The 24,294-nt window shown below is 32.2% G+C and overlaps 2 protein-coding genes across 2 annotated transcripts; one reads left to right on the forward strand and one right to left on the reverse strand.

Moving 5' to 3' along the window:
* Window positions 1–5,744: 5,744 nt before the first annotated feature.
* LOC133194672 (uncharacterized) lies at window positions 5,745–7,678 on the reverse strand. Its single transcript, XM_061330577.1, has 2 exons — window positions 7,460–7,678; window positions 5,745–6,761 (listed from the first exon to the last, which is right to left on the reverse strand). Exons 1-2 carry the CDS (start codon window positions 7,664–7,666, stop codon window positions 5,934–5,936), a joined length of 1,035 nt encoding a protein of 344 aa, XP_061186561.1. The 5' UTR covers window positions 7,667–7,678; the 3' UTR covers window positions 5,745–5,933.
* Window positions 7,679–21,404: 13,726 nt separating this feature from the next.
* On the forward strand, window positions 21,405–22,741 carry LOC133194673 (neuronal acetylcholine receptor subunit alpha-3-like). Its single transcript, XM_061330578.1, has one exon. The coding sequence runs from the start codon at window positions 21,405–21,407 to the stop codon at window positions 22,560–22,562; it is 1,158 nt and encodes a 385-aa protein (XP_061186562.1). The 3' UTR covers window positions 22,563–22,741.
* Window positions 22,742–24,294: the final 1,553 nt, after the last annotated feature.

Genomic DNA, 24,294 nt, shown 5'->3' on the forward strand with positions numbered 1-24,294 from the left:
TTACGTATACATTCACCAAAAAAAAGAAAAAAAAAACAAAACAAAACAAAAAAAAAACCCTGTAAGAAATCGATCGCGCGAATTTGGTTTATAGGCGTTCCTCTCACTCGCGCAAGCGTGCGCCGTTTTTTTGTTTTTTTTTTGCCTGTTACCTCCTGACCCAATGTAGCCAGGGTTTGTCAAGACCTACTTACAAACAATCACATTTATCCACTCCACTGGTCTCCGTAAAGTCATCTTTTTCTCATCGAACATCTGTGGGACAGGTTGGACGATAGGGTTCGAAATGCCCAAGCTGGTCTCGATCACCTAGTGGCTGCATTGTAAGAAGTGTTAAAAAATATCCCTCTTTGAAGGATAAACACACTGATGAACTCCATGCAGAGGACAAGACTGTGACAGATGCGCGAGGAAGACATGGGAGATAATGAAAAGTTTCGATTTTCACTGATGAAGGGTACCGTTATATGAGTTTCAATAACTCATGAATTATCGGTCAAAATCAAATGAGATTTTGGTTACATTTTTATTAGAGATGATTTTAAATGCCAGCTAGATAGGAATACAGCTGGAAAAAAACATCCGAAAGAATAACATTATTTCACCTAAAAAGTTTACCCTGCGTTTCGTTTTCCTTTCAGTATATATAAAGGAAGCAATTTTTGAATATTATAATTAGCAAATCGGATAGTGCCATTCAAAATGAATATACAAAAACAGAAAGCAAACATTTGAATACTTTTTACATTTTGAATGCAGCTTATAAATGATTTTAGAAAAGTATTCATTAATCTCCATATGTTATATATGTAGAAGCCAACCAGTAAATGATAACCACCCATTTCCCAAAACATAATTCCCATTGACAAGACATATGTAAACGACATCGCCACCTTTAAGTGAAAGTGGGAAAACTCACGTACAGGTTGTTTAGCCTTGAGTAGCGCAGACCATATCACATCCACTCTTCTGTCGCCTAGCTCCATTTACCAGTAATTCACTGTCAAATATGTACCAATGGTAAATTTCCGTTGTCCATGCAAAAACAGAGAGACCTTTCACTGGAGCGGTGAAGAACCCAGTCGTTTGGTCGTAAGCTTTGTGAGAGTCGTAATAAAGAGAATCGTAGACGATGGCTTGATGGTTACCTGGCTTCAAGGTCTGCTGTGAGTAGGCAGTAAAGTACACAGGGTCGGTACCTACAATAAGTTTACATTTATTTGTTTGGTTTGTAAAATTCTTATCAATCCGTTTTAGTTAGTCCCATATTAAAAGAGATGCCAATCTGGTCCCTATTTTCGAAGACCAGAGGGCTGGTTAATATTCATACATATGTGTCTTATTTTGTTTATTACATATTCAATTGGTATACACAAGCAGATTTTCTCCAGATTTTGATTAGTTTAAAATTATTATAAACAATTTTTTATCGTAACAAAATAACGATTTTTTTTTTTTACTTTTTAATTTTATTTTACATACATGTAAAAAGGTGTAAAAGAACCAGACTTCGAAATTCTGGATATGATAAGAAAATTGTGATGTGCACATACCATAGATGTTAAAAACAAATTATTATACAATTTCCTTGTGTTTATGATATACCTGTACTTGAATTATGTTTCTAAAAGCATTCTTGTGTTTAATTAAAGTACGATTTTGCACAATTTTAATTTTTTTTTCAAGAATCTGTTGTAAACATAGAACAGAATAAAAATTAATATCTTTTCTTTAAACTGAAATAAGAATGAATGCCGATGGAATCAGTACTCACCAGTGGGTGAATTTGCCAACTTTGTCTCTAGCTAGATATTTTTGTACTCTGCTGATGAACCAAGGATTCTAACTGTCCCAGCCTTTGTTCATACAACTGTGGGTCCTGTACATGAATCCCATAACAAGATCCCGCAGACAGTAGGAAGCAAAGAGTTAACTGCATAGTAAATACTTCAAAGCAAATGAGTTAATCCCAGGCTTTAAATTTAGAATGCTTTCAACTTCAAGGAATTCTCACAAAGAATTATCAGGCATCGCCTGCTTTTAAAGATTACGTTTGACATAATGGACCGTGTATCAAGGTTAAATGATTATTGTTGAAAGTTATGATGTTGGTGTTTTAGTTGGATTAGGGAAATTTATTTTTCATGCAATGATATTAAGAAATGCTGAATAATTTAATTTATATGTATATTATGTATAGATATTTTTCATGTATAATGGAGAGTTTATAATGCTTACTGTATTTGTTGGTGTTGAGGAGTCGGACAGATAGACACTAGGGGTTCAACACCCCCCACCCCACCCCCGTAGACTCTAGCTATGCGTGCATAATTATATTAATTTTGTGTATACTGATGGGCCGTATGGCTTAAAGTTGTTTAATAAAGAATTAAAGTACTATATTAAAATTTCTTTCAGTCTGCATACAGCTGTCTTTTGTATGCATTCACACTATCTTTTCTATACAATTTCAGCTGGCGAGTGCCATCAGTCAGTACAGTCCTGCGTCTTCTGTATGACCTAAGCCTGCAGTACAATAGCACTAACAAAGAAATTTCATTTCAAAGACCAAAATTAATACTTTTAAACTCTTCGTTCATAAGTAAATCGCAGAATCTGGACTCATCGTTAAAATTGAGTGCAGTCTATATGGACCTATAAATGGGCAACGGTTTAATTGTTCAGAAAAGTTTGCAGATTTTTACAATGAATTTTCTTTATGATATACAATATCATTGTATATTGGGGACATAGGCAAAGATTAATTTCATACCTAGAACAGAGCATCACCTAGGATGCAGTCCTGCCAAAACATTTATGAGCATGCACAATCAAACTGCCTTATATTTTATAATTGCATATTAGTTGTACATGTATATGTCCCCCCAACAAATCGGGGCGGCAAGCCGCGGCATGTATAACCACCCGTTTCTGTCTGCAAGATTAATTAAGAGACCCTTGGCCACAATGGACCTCTGTTCTTCAAAATAATAAAAAAAATTCCCTTCTTTACTCCCAAAAAATATATTGAGCCATACTTTTTGGACTCCTGATAGCCCCAAGTATCTATTTTATACTTGAATTGATACTTCAGTATCAATATATCAGGCCCGTAGAACGCAACGGGGGGTGGGGGGTAGGGGGCCTTCCCCCCTCCCAACACTTTTTCTAAATATAGTATTTTACTCTGTTAATTTTCCTTTAGATGGTTGTTGCCCCCCCCCCCCCCCGAGAATTTTTATTACTATAAGGTCGAGTACTGACAAATTTCAGGATTTGAACAGTTATTGAGGTTTTTGTCTGTTTTTCTTCTGCTTGTCTCACATACATGTACTTTCAGTAGCCATTACGTCGTGGTCAAAAGTTTTTATTTGTGGTGCGAACATCTTTACGCGATGTGCAAGTTTTTTCTTGATGATAACGTTGACGTCATCTTTTTCCTTCTACATATGGATGTCTTAAAAATTGTCGGACATGGATACATGTACATGTATATCGTTTGAAATATTCCTCTAATACTAAATTTTAATTCAAATAAATTCTAACAGATATTTTGGTATTAAGTTTATTGAATTTAATTTTTTCCATACAGAAATATCACTCTATATCGTTTGAAATATTCCTCGAATACTAAATTTTAATTCAAATAAATTCTAACAGATATTTTAGTATTAAGTTTATTGAATTTAATTTCTCCCATAGTGAAATATCACTTAAGTCGCAGTTGTGTTGTGTCTGCCTAAATACTATATACGCGGATCCAGGAATTTTTAAGGGGAGTTCCATCCTTCTTAAGAAAAGAAATCTGTCCTAGAATTTTTTTTGACAAATATAGAAAGGGAAACATCGTGAACAAACTCCTTAATCAAACATGAAACCCTATTTTAGGGGTGGGTTTGGGTTGCTGTGCTATATAAAACTAGCGGGAAAATTTGACATGAATAAAATTAAAATTTAGATTAAGAGGAATTTTTCATATATCTGTGTCTGAATTTTTTGAAGTCATCATTTGTTGTACATGTAGAAGGAAAACGTTTCCATCACGATAAAAATTGCACATCACGTAAGGATGTTTGCACCACACATACAGACTTTTGATCACGATGTAATGGCTATTGAAAGTACATGATCTAATGAAATATGCACATCACATTATGACAAAAAAAAATTACTTAAAGACAAATGCACACCACATAAATTTAATTTTGTTATGATAAGACAGTCCACGTGTTCCATATATTCATGCTTTATCAGGAGTTTTCAAGTAATGTTTTTTACTGGTTCATTGGTTCTTGAGAAGAGGATATTCTTCATATAATCTTTCATTACTATAAAGGAAGTATGAATTAACTGAAAATTACCAATAAATTCAGTTTAAAGTGAATTGAAAAGGTATTCAAATGTGCTAAGGCCAAACAAAAAAATATGTGTGGTTCCGGTTACATCTCCCAAAAAATTAGGGTAGGTAGGTAGGGATTTTTTTTTTTTTTTTTTTTTTTTTTTTTTTTTTTTTTACAAAATGATTTTCTTAATTTTTCTAAATAATACCTATCACTGCTTTGCAAGTGGCATTTAGATGTGGCGTGATAATATACTAGTCAACATTGGTAGGGGACACTATCAAAAAACTTGCACTATGTGTTGAAATGATGTTTTGCAAGGAGGCCGCCATTGCTGAAACTAACACTAATACTGGAGCCAATGATGGAAGTTGGGGAAAATTCTGGAAAAAATATGAAAATTGCCGGAAAAAAGTTTAGGGTCGGGGGTATAAAATAGGGACGGTCAGGTAACCAGAACCACACATATTTTTTTCTATTTGGCCTAAATTAACTATTCTTTGCATATCATACAAATTTTATTTTCACTGGGAAATTTTCTAAGGCCAGTTAACTCTAAAATTAAGAGTCCTCGCTTTTCTCACTCATTAACAAAATTTTAATACTGTAGTACCATTACACATATATGTAGCATGTCAAATAACTAAAATTGGGCCAAAATTAAAAAAAAATGTTTGTTTGCCCTTTTCCGATCCAGATTTTTAACAATAGGTAGGTAGGTAAGAAAAATATTTTATTTTTTCTTCTAAAAATTATACCAAGAAGCATAAGTGCCACAATGCTCATTTAAAACACTTTCGCTTAATTGCTGCTCTTCAAAAGGTTATTTTTGAAAGATTTCCTTTCTACATTCCCATGATAAATTGTGGGACAGGGTCCACCCTATGCCCAAGGACAAATGACATAACTAAATTTAATCTAAATTACATGGGAATTCTTAATATTAGTATGACTAATGGACTAATGTGGCCCTGCTATTTTAAAGGAAAAATGATTTTTTTTCCCCCCTACATGCATAATTGTACATGGTCAGACGGCACTTTTTGCTGCAATAAGAAAAAGGAATAGACATGTTTTCTGTTACATGCCTATTAAAGTGTATAAGGTTTTAAAGAATTTTTTAACCAAACTGGTTTGAAATTATTTAAATAAAAAACATTGTAAATGAAAAGAGCAACAAAATATTTTGAGTTGGGCTATTTTTTGTGGGTCAGTCGGTCAGCTAAGGGCAAACGATCAATATTTTAATCCTTACTAAAAACCAAAGTACAAAGTGTAGCCAAACCTGTTATTGGTATAATAGGACTTGTTTACTCTTACCCATGTGCGTGTGTGGAGTGTACAAGTATTAAAAACTGATTTTCCCCCCGAGACTTGTTGTACATAATATTTGCAACAATAGTACTTCTTTAACAATTTAATTTGATGAGGTCATTTCATTACTCTTTGTTTTGATTACAATATACATATAAGATTATAACACTATCAATTCATCCATAAAAGCAAAATTTGCATGAGCTTTCAAATAAATAAAAAAATTCATATATAAAATGTTAGGTTTTTCTATAAAAAATGACCTAGTAATACATATCATCAGTCTCCTTTAAACAGCTTCATGATAAGAGGAATGGTCAAAGCAAGAGCACCATAAAGAAATGTCACAGATGCTAAACTGCCAATTTTTACGGTCCACTGAATATTGCTTTCTGTTTCACTTAATAAGTCCTTGACCTCTGGTCCCACATACACCACATTATCAGCATTTGTCTGTGCTTTGTGAACTCCCATAACTTTCTTCACATCACCTAGTTCCTTTATCAAAAGTTCATGATTACTTTTAATTCCTTTCAGAACATCAGAAATATTTTGTGAATTCTGTATATGAGCTGTAGCTTGGAGACTTTTAGAATCCACTGGAGCACCCCTGACTTCATTGAAAAATCCTCGAACCTCTTTCTGCTGGTCTTGTACAATCTTTATCAAGTCGGTGGTCATCTTTTTGTAGTCATCTGCTGAGCCAGTAGCAGATAGAACTATATCCCTAAACTCTTTATTTTTGTGTCGATTGTAAATGAAATTAGCTAATAAACCTAAACCTACAGCAGCTATGGACCAACAAAGATAGTACAACTTAAAGTTCTCTGTCCTTAATCTTTCTTTTTCATGGCTCTCACTCACTTTGGAATTGTAATAATCAAATGCTAATTTTTCTTCCTCTTCCATCATTTCTAGAAGAGGTTTTACCTCATTTTTCCTTTTGATTATTTCGTTTTCTTGTATTGCTAGCTGTACATATCGATCTGTTCCTCTTTCTGTTTGCATTATTTCTTTTACAACACTCTCCATTTCTTTCTGAATTTCTAAGTATTCTTTAACGTTCTCTATTCTTTTCTTTTGAAGGTCCATGCATCTTTGACGAGCCTGTAACAAAGAGCAGAAATTATATACATGTAAATACACTGTAGTGTGTATATATACCAAATATTGACTTTAAAAAATGTCAGTACTCCTATATGCAATTGTGACTTCTTGTTTGCGACTTCTCCAACTATAAAACAATTAAATTTAATGTTGAGAAAATCTACATCTCAAAAAAAAAAGAAGTTTTAGCAATAAGATTCCTTGTTTTCCTGTCATACTCATTTTATTCAGAGAGAGTAATTAGTTGTACATTCATATAACATGACCACCGAGAAATGGTCTAGAAAATCAAAATGTGCTGAATAGAGTACTAAAATGTTAAGAGACTATGTGACATATCATCTGTTCATGGTCTGGAATACATGTATTTGTACAGTAAAACTTGTCTAATCCGAGACCACTGGCTCAATAAAAATTGGACAGATTGGGCAACGTTCCAGATTAGACAAAATTTTTAACATTTCAAATTTACTGAAAGCAAATTCCAATTTAAAATCGTATTAGCCAATATAATAGTCTAATCTGGGTTTGACAAGATTCACTGTACATCCATGTGCATTATTATGATCCACAAAACAATGAGGATGTTCACACTGTCTCAGGACTACTTATTGTGTTACGTTAATCTAATGAGCATGTAATATAGCAAAAAAAAAATTAAAAAAAGGCAGTGAATAATTTCACTAATTGTACTTAACCTTAATGGCTTCTTCCTGTGCTCTCCGGACTTCCGACAGACCGAATTTGTCCTCATACCACTGGATTACGCTGTCAATTTTACCAAACGTGGCTTTATCAGCTAAAGTATCGACTGCTTGGTAGCCTGTCTTGATTTGCCGTACAAAAATCAGTTTGGATAAGTAGTTTGGATGCACATGTTGCTGACACAGACGAAAGGGCAACATGATGCAAACCAAGGATTTCTTCTTGAAAGTGAAAGTAGACTCTACGGAATATTGTATTCCGATCCCGATAACTTCCCAGCATATTGTTTACGTTTTGTTATGTACACAGTGGAAATTTTACTGTTTTTCTCGAATTAAAAGAAGTCCATTAATTTATATGCATAGAATTTCTAATTAGATGGGAATTAGTTTTAAAATCTATAAAATATACTGCGAAAAGCAGTATTTTCGTTACTTGCAATGGGTAGTGAAATTTTTATAGCGAAAAGGTTTTGAGAAAAGCAAAACATTGAATTTATGAAAAATTTTAACTTAGTGAAATTAGAACTTTGCTGTTAGAATCCACTCATATCTCTCCAATGGGAAATAATTCTAATTAGTGATTTAAATGTTCTTTCATCAATTTTTTTAATTTTTTTTTTAATTTAACATTTAATATATACAGAAGAGCATCAACCACTTGTATAAAGAAGATGGGCGTGTTTGGCGTGTGATCTGCAGGAATAAGGCGTACGAAACATTTATAGTTTAAATGTCTACGATTTGGTCGGTTGACCACAGCTGGACATGCTTTACAAAGTTACGCACATGGGAAAATGTAACATTTAGTTTCAAATACTTTGCCAAATTTAATATATCAGTCCGCTTATCTTAATAATTACTACATCTAAAACTTAGTAACGCTTCACATAAATAATAAACACATATAGAGTATAGTTAAATGCAACTACAAGTACATACTTGTGTATATTATGGTATCAGTAGGTTGGAAGAATTGCTTTCGCTTTCGGTGCAACAGAACCAGAATTTATCTATTTGAAAATAAATGAGTTCATAAAATTAAACTGACAAAAGAATTGATTGTTTGTACTAAAAAAAAAAATATTAACGCTCCATGCGAGGATCGAACCAAAAATATTTCTTTTTCATTGCACTGGACGGGTAACGCACACTACTGAGCTATCACCGCTACAGACACTTCAAGGTTTCTAAAGCGACAATGAAGCACCGCATTTACACATTAGATTTTTTTTGGAAATAGTTCATTTTTTATCGTCTCTGGGTCTTCTCTCCATTTTTTACAAATGTTTGTTAGTTTCTTTGAATTAAAATGCACACAAATAACGTTTCAAAATCATGGAGAGATGACCCAGAGATAGCAAATTTTTAGAAAAACGTGTTTAAAAATGTAACATTTTGTACCAAATGACTCATCTAGCCAACTTTCAAGTTCTTTTTTAGCAAATCAAAGTACAATATCGGGAAAATATTTCCCTTTCCTATATCACAGGAACCCGATACATCAAAAGAATGCTAAAATTCTATGTGACAGATCAATAAAATTTTCACTTTTCAAGTGCGCCCAGATTCCTGCCGAATGCCAATCAAAAGCGCCCTCGTTCTTTAAAATTCATACATAAAAGTTATGAATGCAATTTCAAAATTGTGTGTATTATATGTTGATTGTTATTAATACTTTTCATTTTTTAAATCAAATATCAAATTAGAATTTTACAAAGCGTTTTACGAACACTCCGCGTGTGTATAAGGAATAAAAATAACTTATTAGGAGTTTGCTGGTAATTACAGTATAGTACTAAAATATTAGAGAAAAGTTGTTGTAAATTTTGTTTTGAATACATGTATATTCTACAGACACAAAAGACACACCATGCAATCAATTTTTTTCCCGCACTTCACATGTATTTTGATGTCCATTATTGCTGCGTGCAGTATGATCTGCCGCGAAATGCGGCATCATCACGTGACACAGATACCGGTACGATTACCAGCAAGTGGAAACTTTGCAGTCGATTTGATCCTTTGCATCCATATATTTTTCTTTTTCCCCCGGTCGTCGCCAGGTTTCTGGAAAGGGGGTTCAACCGTCCTCTTAGTTTTTGTTTGTTTGTTTGTTTGTTTGTTTGTTTGTTTTTTTTTTTGTTGTTTTATTTTTTTTTTTTTGTTTGTTTTTTTTTTTTGTTTTGTTTTGTTTTGTTTGTTTGTTTGTTTTTTTTGTTTTTTTTTGTTTTTTTTTTACATAGATAGGTACCATTTCGATTGGCTCTGGTGCATTCTTGAAGTAATTTTTCCACATTTTTAAGTAAAATAAATCTGACAAGGATGCGTTAATTAGATTTAAAATCTTCTTTTTTTTTCAAAAGTGATAATTTTTTGGTGTTGATTTAAAAGAGATGCGAACCCAGCCCGACGTCCCTATTCTTCTTCTTAAGGCATACCTATCAATTCAGTCTCTTCTATATATGTAAAGTGCGACATATAAATTAATAAGTTTTTATGAATTTTTTCATTAATAGCTATAAGAGTCCTTTGAATTTTCAGACTATTTATACATGTGTGAATATATGACTTTGATGATATTAATCCATAGATATATCGACTTCGCAGAAAAACATATATCGATGAATTACACAGTACGAAATCGATATGCCTTTTTGATAAGTCGATTGATACATCTAGGGATTGACTGAAAGGGCTATATCTGTTATATCATTTTCTTTTGGAGTGATAATAATCAAACAATCTCATTATAAAAGAATTTGTATACTTTTATTAATATTTACCTTGAATATCAAACATTAACAATTTTTTGGATTTCTCGATATTATTTCAAGTACATGTAACTCAAGTCAATATCAGTAAATATATTTTATGACCTGATATATTGCAAACAAATCAGATTTATTGAATTACACAGTAAAAAAAAAAGGATATATATACAATACATACAGTCCATCTTTACCTTTACAAACTATTTTACTTTATATGCACAATAGTTACATTACCAGGCATGTTATAAAATTTATATATTTTTTAAAAGGCGCTACTGTACACCAGTGCACTTTACATTTGCATTGTCTAGCCCAATTCAAATCAAACTGCCAAAAAAAATGTTAACAAGCGAATCATAAATTATGTGAACATACAACATTTTTATGACTACACCTGGATATTGAAGGATGATCTCCGTTTGACGATTCACACAACAAAATGCATTCTGGAAATGACCATTCGTTGTAAATTAAATAAATTAAATAAATTAAATAAATTTTTAAGTGCATGTTAAATGGTTTACAGCCAGTGGAATACGATGAAATATAATGCATTTCTAAATTATGAAAAAGCGAAGTTGAGCCTATAAGTGACATTTTATTTGTAATGTGCAACGATCTAATGTAAAAATGCAGCATACTTATGTAACATGCAAATGACATGTCAACATGTAATCTAAACATGTTGTTCTGCAAATTAAATGTGTCGTCACGCAACTTAGCTATGTTATCAGATAGGACCTAGTCAAATTAACACCTCGAATATATTTCAGATTTGGTTTTCAAGATGGGAAAAACAATTCACAGTTTTCTTTTAAATTTGATGACACTATATTTAAAAAAGAAATGTAAACAACCAATCATTATTTCAAAAAAAATCATTCAAATCAAAAAGTAAAAATAAAGCAGTGTTGCCTTGTCCCCTTTCAACATGAATAAAAATCTTGTCAAGACAATTTAATCATTTCAACAAAAAAGTTGCTTGTCAACATCAATATGAATTATGAAACAAAACTATTTTGCATATAGGCATAATGAAAAGGTTGCGTACTGAGACGTTTATTTATACAAAATTACATTGCAGATAAAAAAAAGAAATACTTGTACAAGTATTTTGCTTCGTTTGTTTCGATTTTTTTCGTTTCTTTATCGGAAAGCTCATATTAATACTTTGTGATAAACTACCGGTACTTATCGTTGTCTACTAACAATGATACTAAACGACTATTTTAAAACTATAAGTACGCTTATAAAATAAGTACGGAATTATAGAATTCATCTATTATAGACAAATGCTTCGATATATCAGCAGTACAAAATGATTGGTACATATGTACTAATAATTATGACATAACAACAAAATCATTAATTATACAGAACCATGAAACAATGATGATTGGAGAATGATATTTTTTTTTAAATGTTGACGGAAAAAATATATCTTGAACGATATTTTGTAACAAATGAATTTTCACCTGGCTATAACAAAGGGAACCAAGTTATTTAAAACGGAAAGAAAGAAAGGCCTATAGGTGATTCACAAAAAAGTACTTTTATTCATTACGTATACTAGCCGCAACGTTAACAGCGTTTTCAAGCAAGCTTTGTTCCATTAACTCATGCGATATATATAAATTCATAGGCGTCGGAAGCAAATTGAAAGTGGGGTGGCTAATTGAAAGTGGGGGGAGTGCTAAACCAACGAAAAAACGTAAGCCCCAATTTTCAATGCCTATATTATGTCTATCTTTGCAAAAAAGGGGGGCATCCCCAGCCCCCCCCCCCCCCCCGGTTCCGACGGCTATGTTAATAGTTATGAAGTGATATAACTTTCAGCTACCATTGCAGTCTTGTTTTGTCATGTAAAACGCTACATTTTTACCATTAAGGACAGATGATACAAACAAAACTATGGATGCCTGGATAGGTATATATTTTTGGACCTATTTGATGTAATTTATGCAGATAAAAAAATTTCATAATTATTTAGAAATTGTTAACTTTCTATGATGCTCAAAATTCTACTTTTCTGCAACCATCCTTATTGTGAAACACTTACATAAACATGGTTTAAGTTGTTATTTCCAAAATTTTTGATAAAAATGTGTTTGCATCATCTGTCCTTAAGCTCACATATAAACATCCTTACACTTAACAGAAAGTGACACAGTTTTGAAACAGACGGTTTTCTATAAGTAAATTCTCAGGGAAAATGATTTGAATTGAACATGTGTTTTTTTTTTCTCAACTAAATAATTCTAGTTTATGTCTAGAAAAATCATATTTAATATTTTTAGACAGATTTGGTCGGTAATTATGTTGACAACCAGACTCCATGATTTTCATGAAGATAAATGCCATCTGACACCATCCATCCTCATCGGTACATTCCTTCTTTCAATCAAAATGATACTGTGATTCCTAAACAACAGGTAAACACACACACACACACACACACACACACACACAAAGAAAACAACGACAGCAATTTGAAAAAGAGAATAAATCAACAATGACAAACAGAACTAAAAGGAAAAAAAGAAGAAGAAAAAAATCTCAACCAAAAAGGTTATTAACAAATCTGAAATTTAAAAGAAAAAAAAAACAGCTTAAATCTTCTTGCATAAGAATGTGCTTAATTTTGAGTATATTGACTGAAAATAATCTAGTTATTCGTTATTTACTAGAAATCCCAGTCGAGCTTGTCATGACCAAATATGGTTCGAAGAAATGTTTTTTGAGTTTCCGGTATTTTTCTCTCCTGTTCTTGTTACAATAGCAAATAATCATTAAAAATGTGTATCTGCATTCTGTGTACCTCCATACAAATAGAAAAGGATTAATAAAGGAATTAAGAAGAACGAGAAGTCCTGTGAAACTCTGCCACGTCAAAATGGTCCTCTTTTTGGATGGATCCCTGTTTATAATGTCAATAACATTCATTACAATCATTGGAGTGTACAACAACATGAAACATCCAAGAATGGCTGATAACTTGATTAAAACTCTTGCCTGGTATTTAAACTGTTTTTCTCTTGTCAGAGTTTCCAAACCGGAAGTTGCCTTAGATATCTTGTGCATTTTGATGAACATTAATATGTAGAGCACAATGTCAACAATGATGAGAAAGCAGAAAATGGCGGTGACAGTGAGCAGTCCTGTTTTGCCCCTTATGATGTATGAAGCACATACGACATAATCTCGATATTGGTACGCTTGAAATCCATCAAAGAAGTTAACTGCGGTTAGAATCAAGCCAGAAAACCATATTCCTAAAATTATACCCAGACTCCGTTCTTTGCCAAGCACAACAAGGTAACTGAATGGAAAATACAACGCAATAAAGCGATCGACAAGCATGCCAGTAATTGTCAGAAAGGACACAACCACCCCAATACAGTAAAAATACATCAGAAACCGGCAAATACCTTCTTCTAACATCGTAGGAAGAAACGCATCTATTAAAATGGCCACGCCCGTCATCAGGTCGGTAACGGCCAAATTAATTGACATCTGTCTGATTTGATGGTTCATCCGTTTACATTGTGCAAGAATTAGTATGGCTGATAAGTTGATTAAGGCAATTACAAGTCCTATAAATGAAGGCAGAATTGCATTTTGAAGGACTAAGGTACTCTGTCTTGTTCCATTGGTATCCATTTTGAAATCTGTTCCTTCCTGTTTGATGATGTCCATATATATACCTTAAATCTAATTCCCACAAATGTCACCTGGTCTTGTATGAGTTATGCTTCAAACAGCTCAACCTGGCATCTACGTTGCTTCTTTAGCGACTTTTATTAACAGTTTTGCCCTTATTCTCCCAATCCTTTGGTTAATTATCTGATTTTAATGGAATAATTGTCTTTCATGTGCATTGTTTTATCTGAAATAAAGCAAGATAATCTCATCAGAAGTAGTTCATCACTATGATGTATGTTAAATTTACAGGCAACGTATTTTTTCACTTTGATTCTTATTGACGATCTTTTTATGTTAGATCAACTATAATCTGTAACACATGACTGAGTTTCATAAATACTATTGAAAAAGGTTGTGATGACAAGATTATATGAATGGGGAAAAACGTGCACCATAACTCATGACAGTTGAAATATATATAATTCGTATATAATTAAGGCAGCACGAGATATTTTTCTTTCATACACTTATATGATTTGTATCGAGATTAAGGGTGCTCCTTTTCTTATATATAAATCATGTTCATTTGTCCCTCTATGTTTAACATATGTACATTATAATTATTGTAGATAAAAAATTAATCATTGTTTGTAAAGTTGTAATGCTTAGAAATGAGAAAAAGGTATTTAATCATTTAAGAAGCAAGCGGCTTTATTTCATTTGTCACTTTGTTACAATTTAATTGTTGGAATTTTCAGTGCTGCATTGAATTATAGTACAGTGTTACAGTATTTAATATAAATATTTGCATTCGAATGTGTAGAAAGTAAATATAGAACGTGCTTGACCTTTTATATATTATATATATTATGATAACCACTAAACTTTCCTTAAAAATGGACTTACCATGCACTTAACTAAGTGTGCAATAATACAGTCCTCAACATCATTCACATTTAAGAACAAAATGAAATCAGCAATTTCCCACTTTACAAAATTTCACACTCTATGCATCACTTTCACATACAAATGTTTACAGGTAAGTTAAAGTTTTGCCAAGATTCTTACAAACGCCCCCAAAACGGATGTAAATAATGTCATTTACTGCTACCGAATTTTTTATGTAAATTATGTTTTTAATGACATTTTCTAACCTTTTTCCTTTATCTAGAATAGTTTGCACGGTTAAAATGTTGAAATGCTTTCAGGTGAAATAATATAACTAAATATTTTATTTTTTAATCCTATAAAATGTATAGTATATATAAAGTATATACAGGACCAGATCTAGATAAAATCTGTTGAGCCTGTCAAACCGAATCTTAAGACAGAATCTATCATAAATAGCATCTGGCATCCTTAAAAACAGCGACATTATAAAAGTGCTCCAGATAAAAATAATTTCTTCAGGCAGAATTCTAAAGCAGGTGACCCAAATAGTAGAATAACTTGTTTACATTAAAGAAAGGAAATGCAGGGACATCTCAGCATAAGAAAGGTCTTCTCCTTATTACTGCATGACAGCAAATAAAATAATTTATCAGAGACAGCATGAGAAAAAGTTCATCTGTTAATTACAGCTAAACAACACGCAAAATATTCCATTTGAATTGCAATCTAACGAATAACACTGATAAAAAATACTTGTTCCTCCTTTTTTTTTAAAAATCCCATCTGTACACGTCCCCATCAGTACACCGTCCCCATCTGTACACCATCCCCATCTGTACATCACCCCATCTGTACCTCAACCCCACATGTATACACCGTCCCCATCTATACACCATCCCCATCTGTACACCATCCCCAAATGTATACACCGTTCCCATCTGTACACCACCTCCATCTGTACACCATTCCCATCTATAACAAAACCCACATCTGTACACCATCCCTATGTAACACAACCCACATCTGTACACCACCCCTATGTAACACGACTCATATCTGTACACCATCCCCATCTGTACACCACCCCATCTGTAGACCATCCCCATCTGTACACCAACCCCATCTGTACACTACCTCCATTACACCATCCCGATCTATAACACAACGCACATCGATCTGTACACCACCCCCACAGGTATACACAATCCCAATCTGTACACCACCTCCATTTGTACACCACCCCATCTATAACAAAATCCACATCTGTTACACCACCCCTCTATAACACAACCCACATCTGTACACCACCCCTATGTAACACAACCCACATCTGTACACCATTCCCATCCTAACCTTGACATCTTCAGATTAAAGTAAAGACATCAGATGAGTATGATAAGCGATTGTCTCATCCTATTAATCTTTTTATTTCTTTTGTATAATTAAATCAAAATAATTTCTTAAAAGTGCTATAGTTTTTTATTGCATCTATAAATACCTGCATATTAACTGGTAAAACAATTTTGAATTAATTTATAAATTAAAATGTCACATTTTCCAATCAGTGGAGAAATGTCAGAAAAACATAATGTTACTACTATATATTGTGTTTTAAAATGATTTCTTATCAATTATCAGAAGTTATTGAGTTTTAATGATATAAAAAATGTTTTTGTTTCTTTAGATCAGTTAATTTTCCTTACCCATTTTCTACCCATTTTCTTTTTTCAGTTATCTGATATACATGTAGTATAGGGTGACTGACAAATATTTTATCATGGTTATCTTTCATCTAACACCTCAATATTTGAATTGGAAGTCCTGCCGATTTCTCAGTCCAAAAATGAAGTCCTTCAAGGTAGTAAATATTGCCAGAATCATTCAAAGGTGTCAAAATTTATTTTGACCATAATCGGTGGACTCTTTGAGACATTTAAGTTTACCATAATATAATTGTAAATGTATTAAAGTAATTAAATACTCTTACTTAATGACTAGCGTAAAAAATAAACATTGTAAATTTGTGGAAAAAAATTTATAGAAATCAAAGCTTCAAATTGCATTGCATGGTGTCTTCATATGTATTATATTGGAAGAATGATAGTTTATTCCCCAGTTTATATTCACAGAGAATATGTTTAAAGTTGAATATATATGGAATTGTATTCAAGCATTACACTCTTGATTAACTGACGTACAAAGTATGCAAATGTTATAAGCAAGCTTCAGCTGAATCTGGCCGACTCGGCAAAAGCCAACAGACAATCAATCGATGCAAGTTTTAAGTAATTTTGAAAAGAAAAGGATCATAAATACAGATAGTGGTAGAAATTCGAATATCTACATAAAAGGGAGAAAAAAGACATATATATGCGTAAAAACTTTCTGATGAAGATATGTTTATTTTTGATAAAAAGAATATAGAATGGAGCTAAATTCTTGCTCATATCCATGGGCTTACCAACACTACAAACATGGATAGTAAATCCAACGTCTACTCGTTAAGACATTGAAAAAAAAAAACAGAACTTCAAGGGAAGTTAGTATAAGCATTATTACAAAAGTGGGTTTTATATCAATAGCGCTATTTATATTAAACCGCTGTTAAATAATGTCCGCTATTGAAATAATTATTTCATAAGTCATCCTTATTTCAATAGTTGTTGCAATAATACTACCGCTATTGAAATAATAGAGAGGTTTAGCAAGCTCACTTGTACGTGTACATGTTCAAGTACGTGTATACAACAAGTTAGAATTATACTTACACGTTTACATTATTTTTCTTGTTTAGCAAAGTATAACCTGTACGTGTACTTGTAAGTGTTTTAAATGAAAAGGTGCTTAACATAAAAAAAAATTAGAAACACATTAAATTTAATACGCATGTCACCTTTTAAATAAATATGTGCATAAATTTATAGGAAAAAGATTGAAAAGAGCTCTTATAATTTTGATCCGTCAAAGCCTGTTTTGAAAGTCTAGATGTTGTGTATTTAATACTCTATAAAATTATATTTTTCAATTAAAGATGTTTAGTTCTGTATAACAGTAAATATATGCATTAAATCTTCAGGTTTTAGGAAAAACGCACACATTTTAAAAAATAAACAGCGGTTAAAGAAATATAGGCTACAAGTTTGGACTTAAGTGTACTCGGTGATCTACATGTAAGTGGATACGTGTAGAAATTCGTCATTAGCAAAACTGATGACGTAATGCATAGATTTCCGGGGGGAATCTCCTGCTACAAGTACACGTATGCGTACACGTTGGTTTGCTTAACCTCTCTATTTTCTACTATCGACATAATTTTTTCACTAGTGGTCATTTTTTCAATAGTGGTTGGAGCAATGCACACACTATTGAAATAACGACCACAACTATATTTTTTCAATAGTGGATATTATTTCAATAGCGGTTTTATACGTGTAACCTATTGAATAACATCCGTGAATGATATAATGCTTATACTTGGTTTTCTCGAATGATTGATTTTAATGTATTGACGAGTAGAAACGTTGGATTTACTATATATCAATATTTGAGGTGTAGGCAAGTCCATGAATATAAGCAAGAATTTCCTTCTATTCTATATCCTTTTGATGAAAAATAACCATATTTTCATCGGAAAGTATGTACACATAGATATCACATAGATGTCTTCTTTCTTCTTTTAATGTAGATATTCTAATTTCTACAACTATCTGTATTTAAAATCTTTTACTTTGCCCAATTGCATGATAGCGAAGATGAACCTTATATAACAAAATTACCTAAAATTATTAGATCAGTTAAATCACAGATATCCATGTATTGATAGCATTTCTTGACAGAAATCTAAACATAAAATTGCATATCATATTTTAAACTCAAAAAAAATTATATAAAAAAAAAGATAATGAAGACTTTTCAATAGTGGGGTTATTTCAATAAGGCTTGCAATGTGGTTTTGGTATTGAAATCATTGTCAGCAACTATTAAAATAATTATTTCAATCACTATTGAACTCTTTATGTCAAAAGTGAACATTATTTCAATAGTGGTTGCAACCTGGTTTAGATTTTGAAATGCATTCAAAACCTCTGTTGAAATCAATGTTTCAATGTTGAACGTTATTTTAATAGTGGTTGTACCCTGTATTCGGTTTTGAAATGCACTTTCAACCACTATTTATATAATTATTTCAACAGTGAAGGTTATTTTAATAGTGGTTACAACCTGTGTTGGTTTTGAAATGTACTCTGAACCACTTCAATATTATTTCAATAGTGGTTGCAACACGGCTCTCTACCCATGAGCTTTATGACGTTCGACGACCTCATTGCTTTCCAATGTCCTCCCTCAATGCCTTCCAATGTCCTCCCTCATTGCTTTCCAATGTCCTCCCTCATTGCTTTCCAATGTCCTCCCTCAATGCCTTCCAATGTCCTCCCTCAATGCCTTCCAATGTCCTCCCTCATTGCTTTCCAATGTCCTCCCTCAATGCCTTCCAATGTCCTCCCTCATTGCTTTCCAATGTCCTCCTTCAATGCACTTTTTCTGATGAGATACTCTGGTGTTTTTTAATTACTGACTGAAACGAATCTTGTTTATATGACTTTAAAATTTCCAGAAAAGTTGATTTCAAAACCCAGTACTATAAATGGACATGTACAAAAGCGTAATCCGCTTGCTACTGAACGCGAGCAGAGTTCTTTTTGGACGTGACTGACTCTAAACACCAGGACCATGGATCGACATTAAATGTATCTCTCTCCCCTTTGTCTAAACCTACCTATTGTGTCATTAAAAAACGAATAATCTAGACTTAGTTGTCCCCTTCCCTCCTGTTCAAACACATGCAGAGATTTTACGTAAACTTCACTCTGCGTTACTGTGAATTGCAACAAAACGAAAATTCCCCCTCCCTTTTCCGGCGTCATTTTTAATCACTAATGAATATTTGTGAGCCAGAAAGTCTTTTGTTGGAAAGATGGAATGGTAATTGGATGACTTTAGATAACTATTATATTGATAAAAGAATCATCTATGGAGTGGTTAAAGAATATGAATATAAGAAATAAGATATGCATTGTATGGCATCATAATATGTTAAGCATTGTTGTAAGAATGAATATAATTTCCTTCCCATTTAAATTATTTTTTCTGACTCATAAAAATTATGTAACATTCAAATCCTTCAACAGACAGCTGTATATTTCATTTACTCTTCGTGATTTCGTGTTATGACATTAGATATAAAACGACGTTTGATTCAACACGTGCTTCATTCACATCATCAATGACTATCAAGAAATTTCTTAATCTTTAAAGACATTATAGATAATACTTTTTGCTTAAGAATGTGATTTTGGACTAAGTGAGTCATGTAAAATATTGATGTTTTTGCTCTCTGTATCATTTTTTCTATGGTATAAAGAATGCGTACATTAACCAAGATCAGAAGTAGGCTTCAGGGGTTCTCTCTCTTTTGTTATGTAAGTCTTTCTTCAAGCGTTAGTGGTTTACCATTAGGTGTAAAATACCGACGCATTTGCAATGGTTTACGAACACCTCATTAACAGGTTAATTACGATGGAGTTCAATTTATAAAATGAGTGCATAATTTTAAGATAACTGGTAAATCCCTGTGGTATTTGGGATATTGATTCAGCCTCCTCTCCCGTAATTAAATTCTTCAGAGCCTATTTTATATCGAACCCTCTCGGTGGTAATGCCTTTGTCATACATATATTTTTTGGTTATTGACTGTATATTGATATTATCAAAGCGCTTAAGAAAAAAAAAATCAGGATACGCTTATGCAAGTGATTTTTCAGTAGAAGAGGACTCCTAGATTGGTTTATTTGGAGATTGCAATATGACATGTCAATTTGATATAATTCATTAAATTTTGAATTTCCATACTCTGTCATTATAAGACAAAGAATCCGACCAAAGCTGAAGTAAATCCAATGTTGCTCTCTCGGGTGTATCCTTTGAGAAACAAAGTGATAAATATTGTTTTAGTATAGCATTTTGACACAAGTTTTTTGTATATTTTTTAATAGGCTGTTTTAAGATATTGACACAATACTGTGAAGGGATTATCTACCTGAGGAGGCTCAAAATCCAACAGTTGCAGACAACTATCGTTTGTAGGTAGGTAATACATTGATTAATATGTTTGATAAATAATAATATCATATGATTTAATACAAAAACATATTACAGGTTGATTTTTAACATATTAAAGTTAAAGCAACAAAAAAAAAACATAAAAGAAAGCACTTTCTTTTTTCTTTTTTTGTAATTGATTTCTGTTTCTTTTGTTTTGGCAATTCTTAAAAAAAATTCTAAGGGAAATAAGGCGATTTCAAAAATTATCGATTTATTATCCGAGATATGATTCCCTTTGAAAAATCATATATCAAGTGCTATAACTTTTTGGTATGTCACTAAGTAAGTGTACATGTCACTTAGTAAGTTAAAGATTTAATATGTTATTTTCTGATTCTCATAAGTTAAGTAGTTTATCATCAAAAAAAGTAAATTGTAAAGAAAAAAAAGAGTATTAAGGGAATGTGAAGGTGAGGGTGAGAAAATTTTGACAAATATATAAATGCAGAATTGGTTTCTTTTAGATTTGAATGCGCCCCATAGATCGGACAACTTTTGTCATGGAGATGAAACGCTTCGTTATAACTCTCATGTTAATTACAATATGCAAAGCGGGCAACAGATCAGATTTATTTGAAAAACTTTTCAAGCAATATGATCCAGATGCCGGACCTTATGACAACGCTACCAATCCACTAGATGTTTCAATGTCCATCTACTTGCAAAAGATTCTTGATGTCAAGGCAAGAGATCAAACCTTCTCTTCAACATTTTGGTTTTTCATGTCGTGGAAAGATGATCGTTTGGAATGGAATCCTGAAATGTATAAAGGAATAGACAGTATTCATACAACTTCCAGTAAAGTTTGGAATCCTGCATTTGTTTGTATCGTTAATGACATAGGTATGGAAAGTTGTTTTCGGGAAGGTTCCACAGTCACAGTCCTACACACTGGAGAAGTGATATTTTCCAAATCACTCGATGGTGCCACCCAGTGTAACATCAACGCCAAGAAATACCCATTCGACGTACAGAAATGCTCTATTGACATTGGAAGCGCATTCCGAAAATCGAATGTAATATATTTCAACCTGACTTCTTCATATTTCGGACTAGACTTGTATTCAAGGAGTGAAGAATGGGAAGTGTTGGATACATCGATTTCAAAGTATTTTACGCTAGAAAGTCGTGATATGATCTTTGAAGGGCTCCAATTTGAAATTTTTATCAAACGGCGGCCAACGAATGTAATCGTTTCTTATTTGCTGCCTGTGTTGCTGCTGTCCATTGTAAACCTATGCTCTTTCGTACTACCAATCGAATGTGGAGAAAAGATGGGAACCTCGGTGGCTGTTTTTCTGACATTTGCAGTATTCTTGACACTCCTGAGTGAATCCTTGCCGGTTTCGGAGGACACTCCTCTTTTTACTATTTATCTCACGTTTCAGCTTGTACTCAGTGGACTTGTTATCATTATGGAAACATTCGTGCTGAAATACCACGTCGACAAAAGGAATAATCTGGAAGTTGGCGTACTAATAGATGATCTAAATGAACCAAAAGAGAGACCCAAGAAATCACTGCGAAACAAGATGACCATTAAACGCCTCGATAACTTAATGATGATTGTCTACATCATTTTGAATTTGATTTCGTTAATTACTTTTCTTGCCGGTACTAAGCAGTAGGTGACTCTTTTTCAAACATTTTGGAGATCAATCCGTTACAGATTTATACTTATTATGGATAAAATGTATGAAACAGCTTTTGATTAGCAAATCAATTCTTCAAACATTATGTGTCAAACATTTAAGATATGTTGTCATACAAAAAATGTTTATCAGTCTCTTTCTTGAGAATTTTTATACCTACATTTGTCAATCTTTTAACACATCAATATGACTGTGCTGTTGGTTTGATATTTTGCAAAATGATGTACCTTTGCAAAGAAAATAATTTTTTTGTTCTGAGTCGCAACATGTTCTCATTCTTACAGAACAAAGTTTTAAAAAAAATTGCCATGCTTTTTAAAAAATAAATTTCTATAAAACGATAACCAAAAATTCAGGTAGATATACTATCAAATAATTTATTTTCTGAGGTCTGAATTTTAATCTAAATTAGTAGAGGAAATTGAATTGATAATAGAAACTGAATATATAACATAACTAATTTTCTTTAAAAAAAATCTCATATCGAGCACGGTGTAATGACAACTAAAAAGAAACCAAGAAACACTAAATATTTTCTAGAAATTGCAAATAGTGAGTAACATTTTTACTTCTTTATTTACTGTAATTAATTCTCTCAAAAATGATATATTTTTACATTTGTTTGCCAAGGCACCTTTAAACTAATTATGGCAGAAAATTTAAATTCGTTGCAACTATTCAAATCTTGTTCGAATAAAGGTCATTAACACATTATTATAATCTCGGCAAGTTGATTGCAATCAAATTTATAGCGGACACATCGCTACTTTTATATGTTATACTTTAAAACGTTGGTTTGACTTTCGAAAAATAACAGTGCGTATTACCGATTTGTAATAACAAGCATAGTTCATTTAAAGTTTAATTTACTTACAGAAATTTATGATCTTATAAACATTTTTGGCACAATTGTTGTTTTTTTTTTCCCGTAAAACATGCAGGATAATAATATTCTATTTGTTTCTTATTTCTTTTTTCGGCCCTGGTATGTATGTTATTTGTTCTATAAATACTTGAGCAAGGTACTAACTATTCATAAATATTGGCAATGTTTTGATTTATGTTGCTTTTTTATTTACAGGGTAATGTTTTTATTCCATAAATTTTGCAATTGATAACAAAGTAAGCAAATGAGTCTTTACTGTATTTCTCTCTCTATTTGAGAAAATGAGACTTGGAGATATACTGATACATATATATAGGGACCAATCCATCAGATGTAATTAAAAATTTGGTTTATCAGTTTCCCAATGTAAAGAGTATGACATTTGCGTAAAAAAATACATTCAAAGTTATATGCAATTACACTATGGCATTAATGGCAGTTGAAATTTAATTTACATCATATATGATATACAACGTTGCTCTACAGTATCAGAACTTCATTATGCTCCGATTTTGTTTCTGCTGTTTTCTTGTTAATTCAAAACGTTCAGGTTGTTCGCATGTTAGCATTTCTTTCCCTTATTTAATAACAATAAATATTATGTTCCTGTTAAAATTTTTTTTAAAAAAACTCGTTTTTTTCACTGGAAATGGAAACTTAATTCTAAAAAAAAAAATGACTTTTTATTGGTGAATTGCATAATTTAGTGAAATATCCCAAAAATTGTAATTTTTAATTCTCACTATTTTGAAATAAATCTTTGTTTGGAAAAAAAATCACGTGTGAAAATATTATTTGTAAGCAAATTTGCAATCTCAACTG

Source organism: Saccostrea echinata, unplaced genomic scaffold (assembly GCF_033153115.1).
Source record: "Saccostrea echinata isolate AGI-Se365-2 ecotype Australia unplaced genomic scaffold, CSIRO_AGI_Sech_v1 ptg000029l, whole genome shotgun sequence".
NCBI lineage: Eukaryota > Metazoa > Mollusca > Bivalvia > Ostreida > Ostreidae > Saccostrea > Saccostrea echinata.

Bases quoted from the DNA above. Each gene is read 5' to 3' on its own strand.
- LOC133194672 (XM_061330577.1), bottom strand. From the start codon at position 7,666: ATGTTGCCCTTTCGTCTGTGTCAGCAACATGTGCATCCAAACTACTTA. The intron at 6,762-7,459 runs GTTAAGTACAAT...TCTTTGTTACAG, and splicing joins CACAGGAAGAAGCCATTAAG to GCTCGTCAAAGATGCATGGA.
- LOC133194673 (XM_061330578.1), top strand. From the start codon at position 21,405: ATGCGCCCCATAGATCGGACAACTTTTGTCATGGAGATGAAACGCTTC.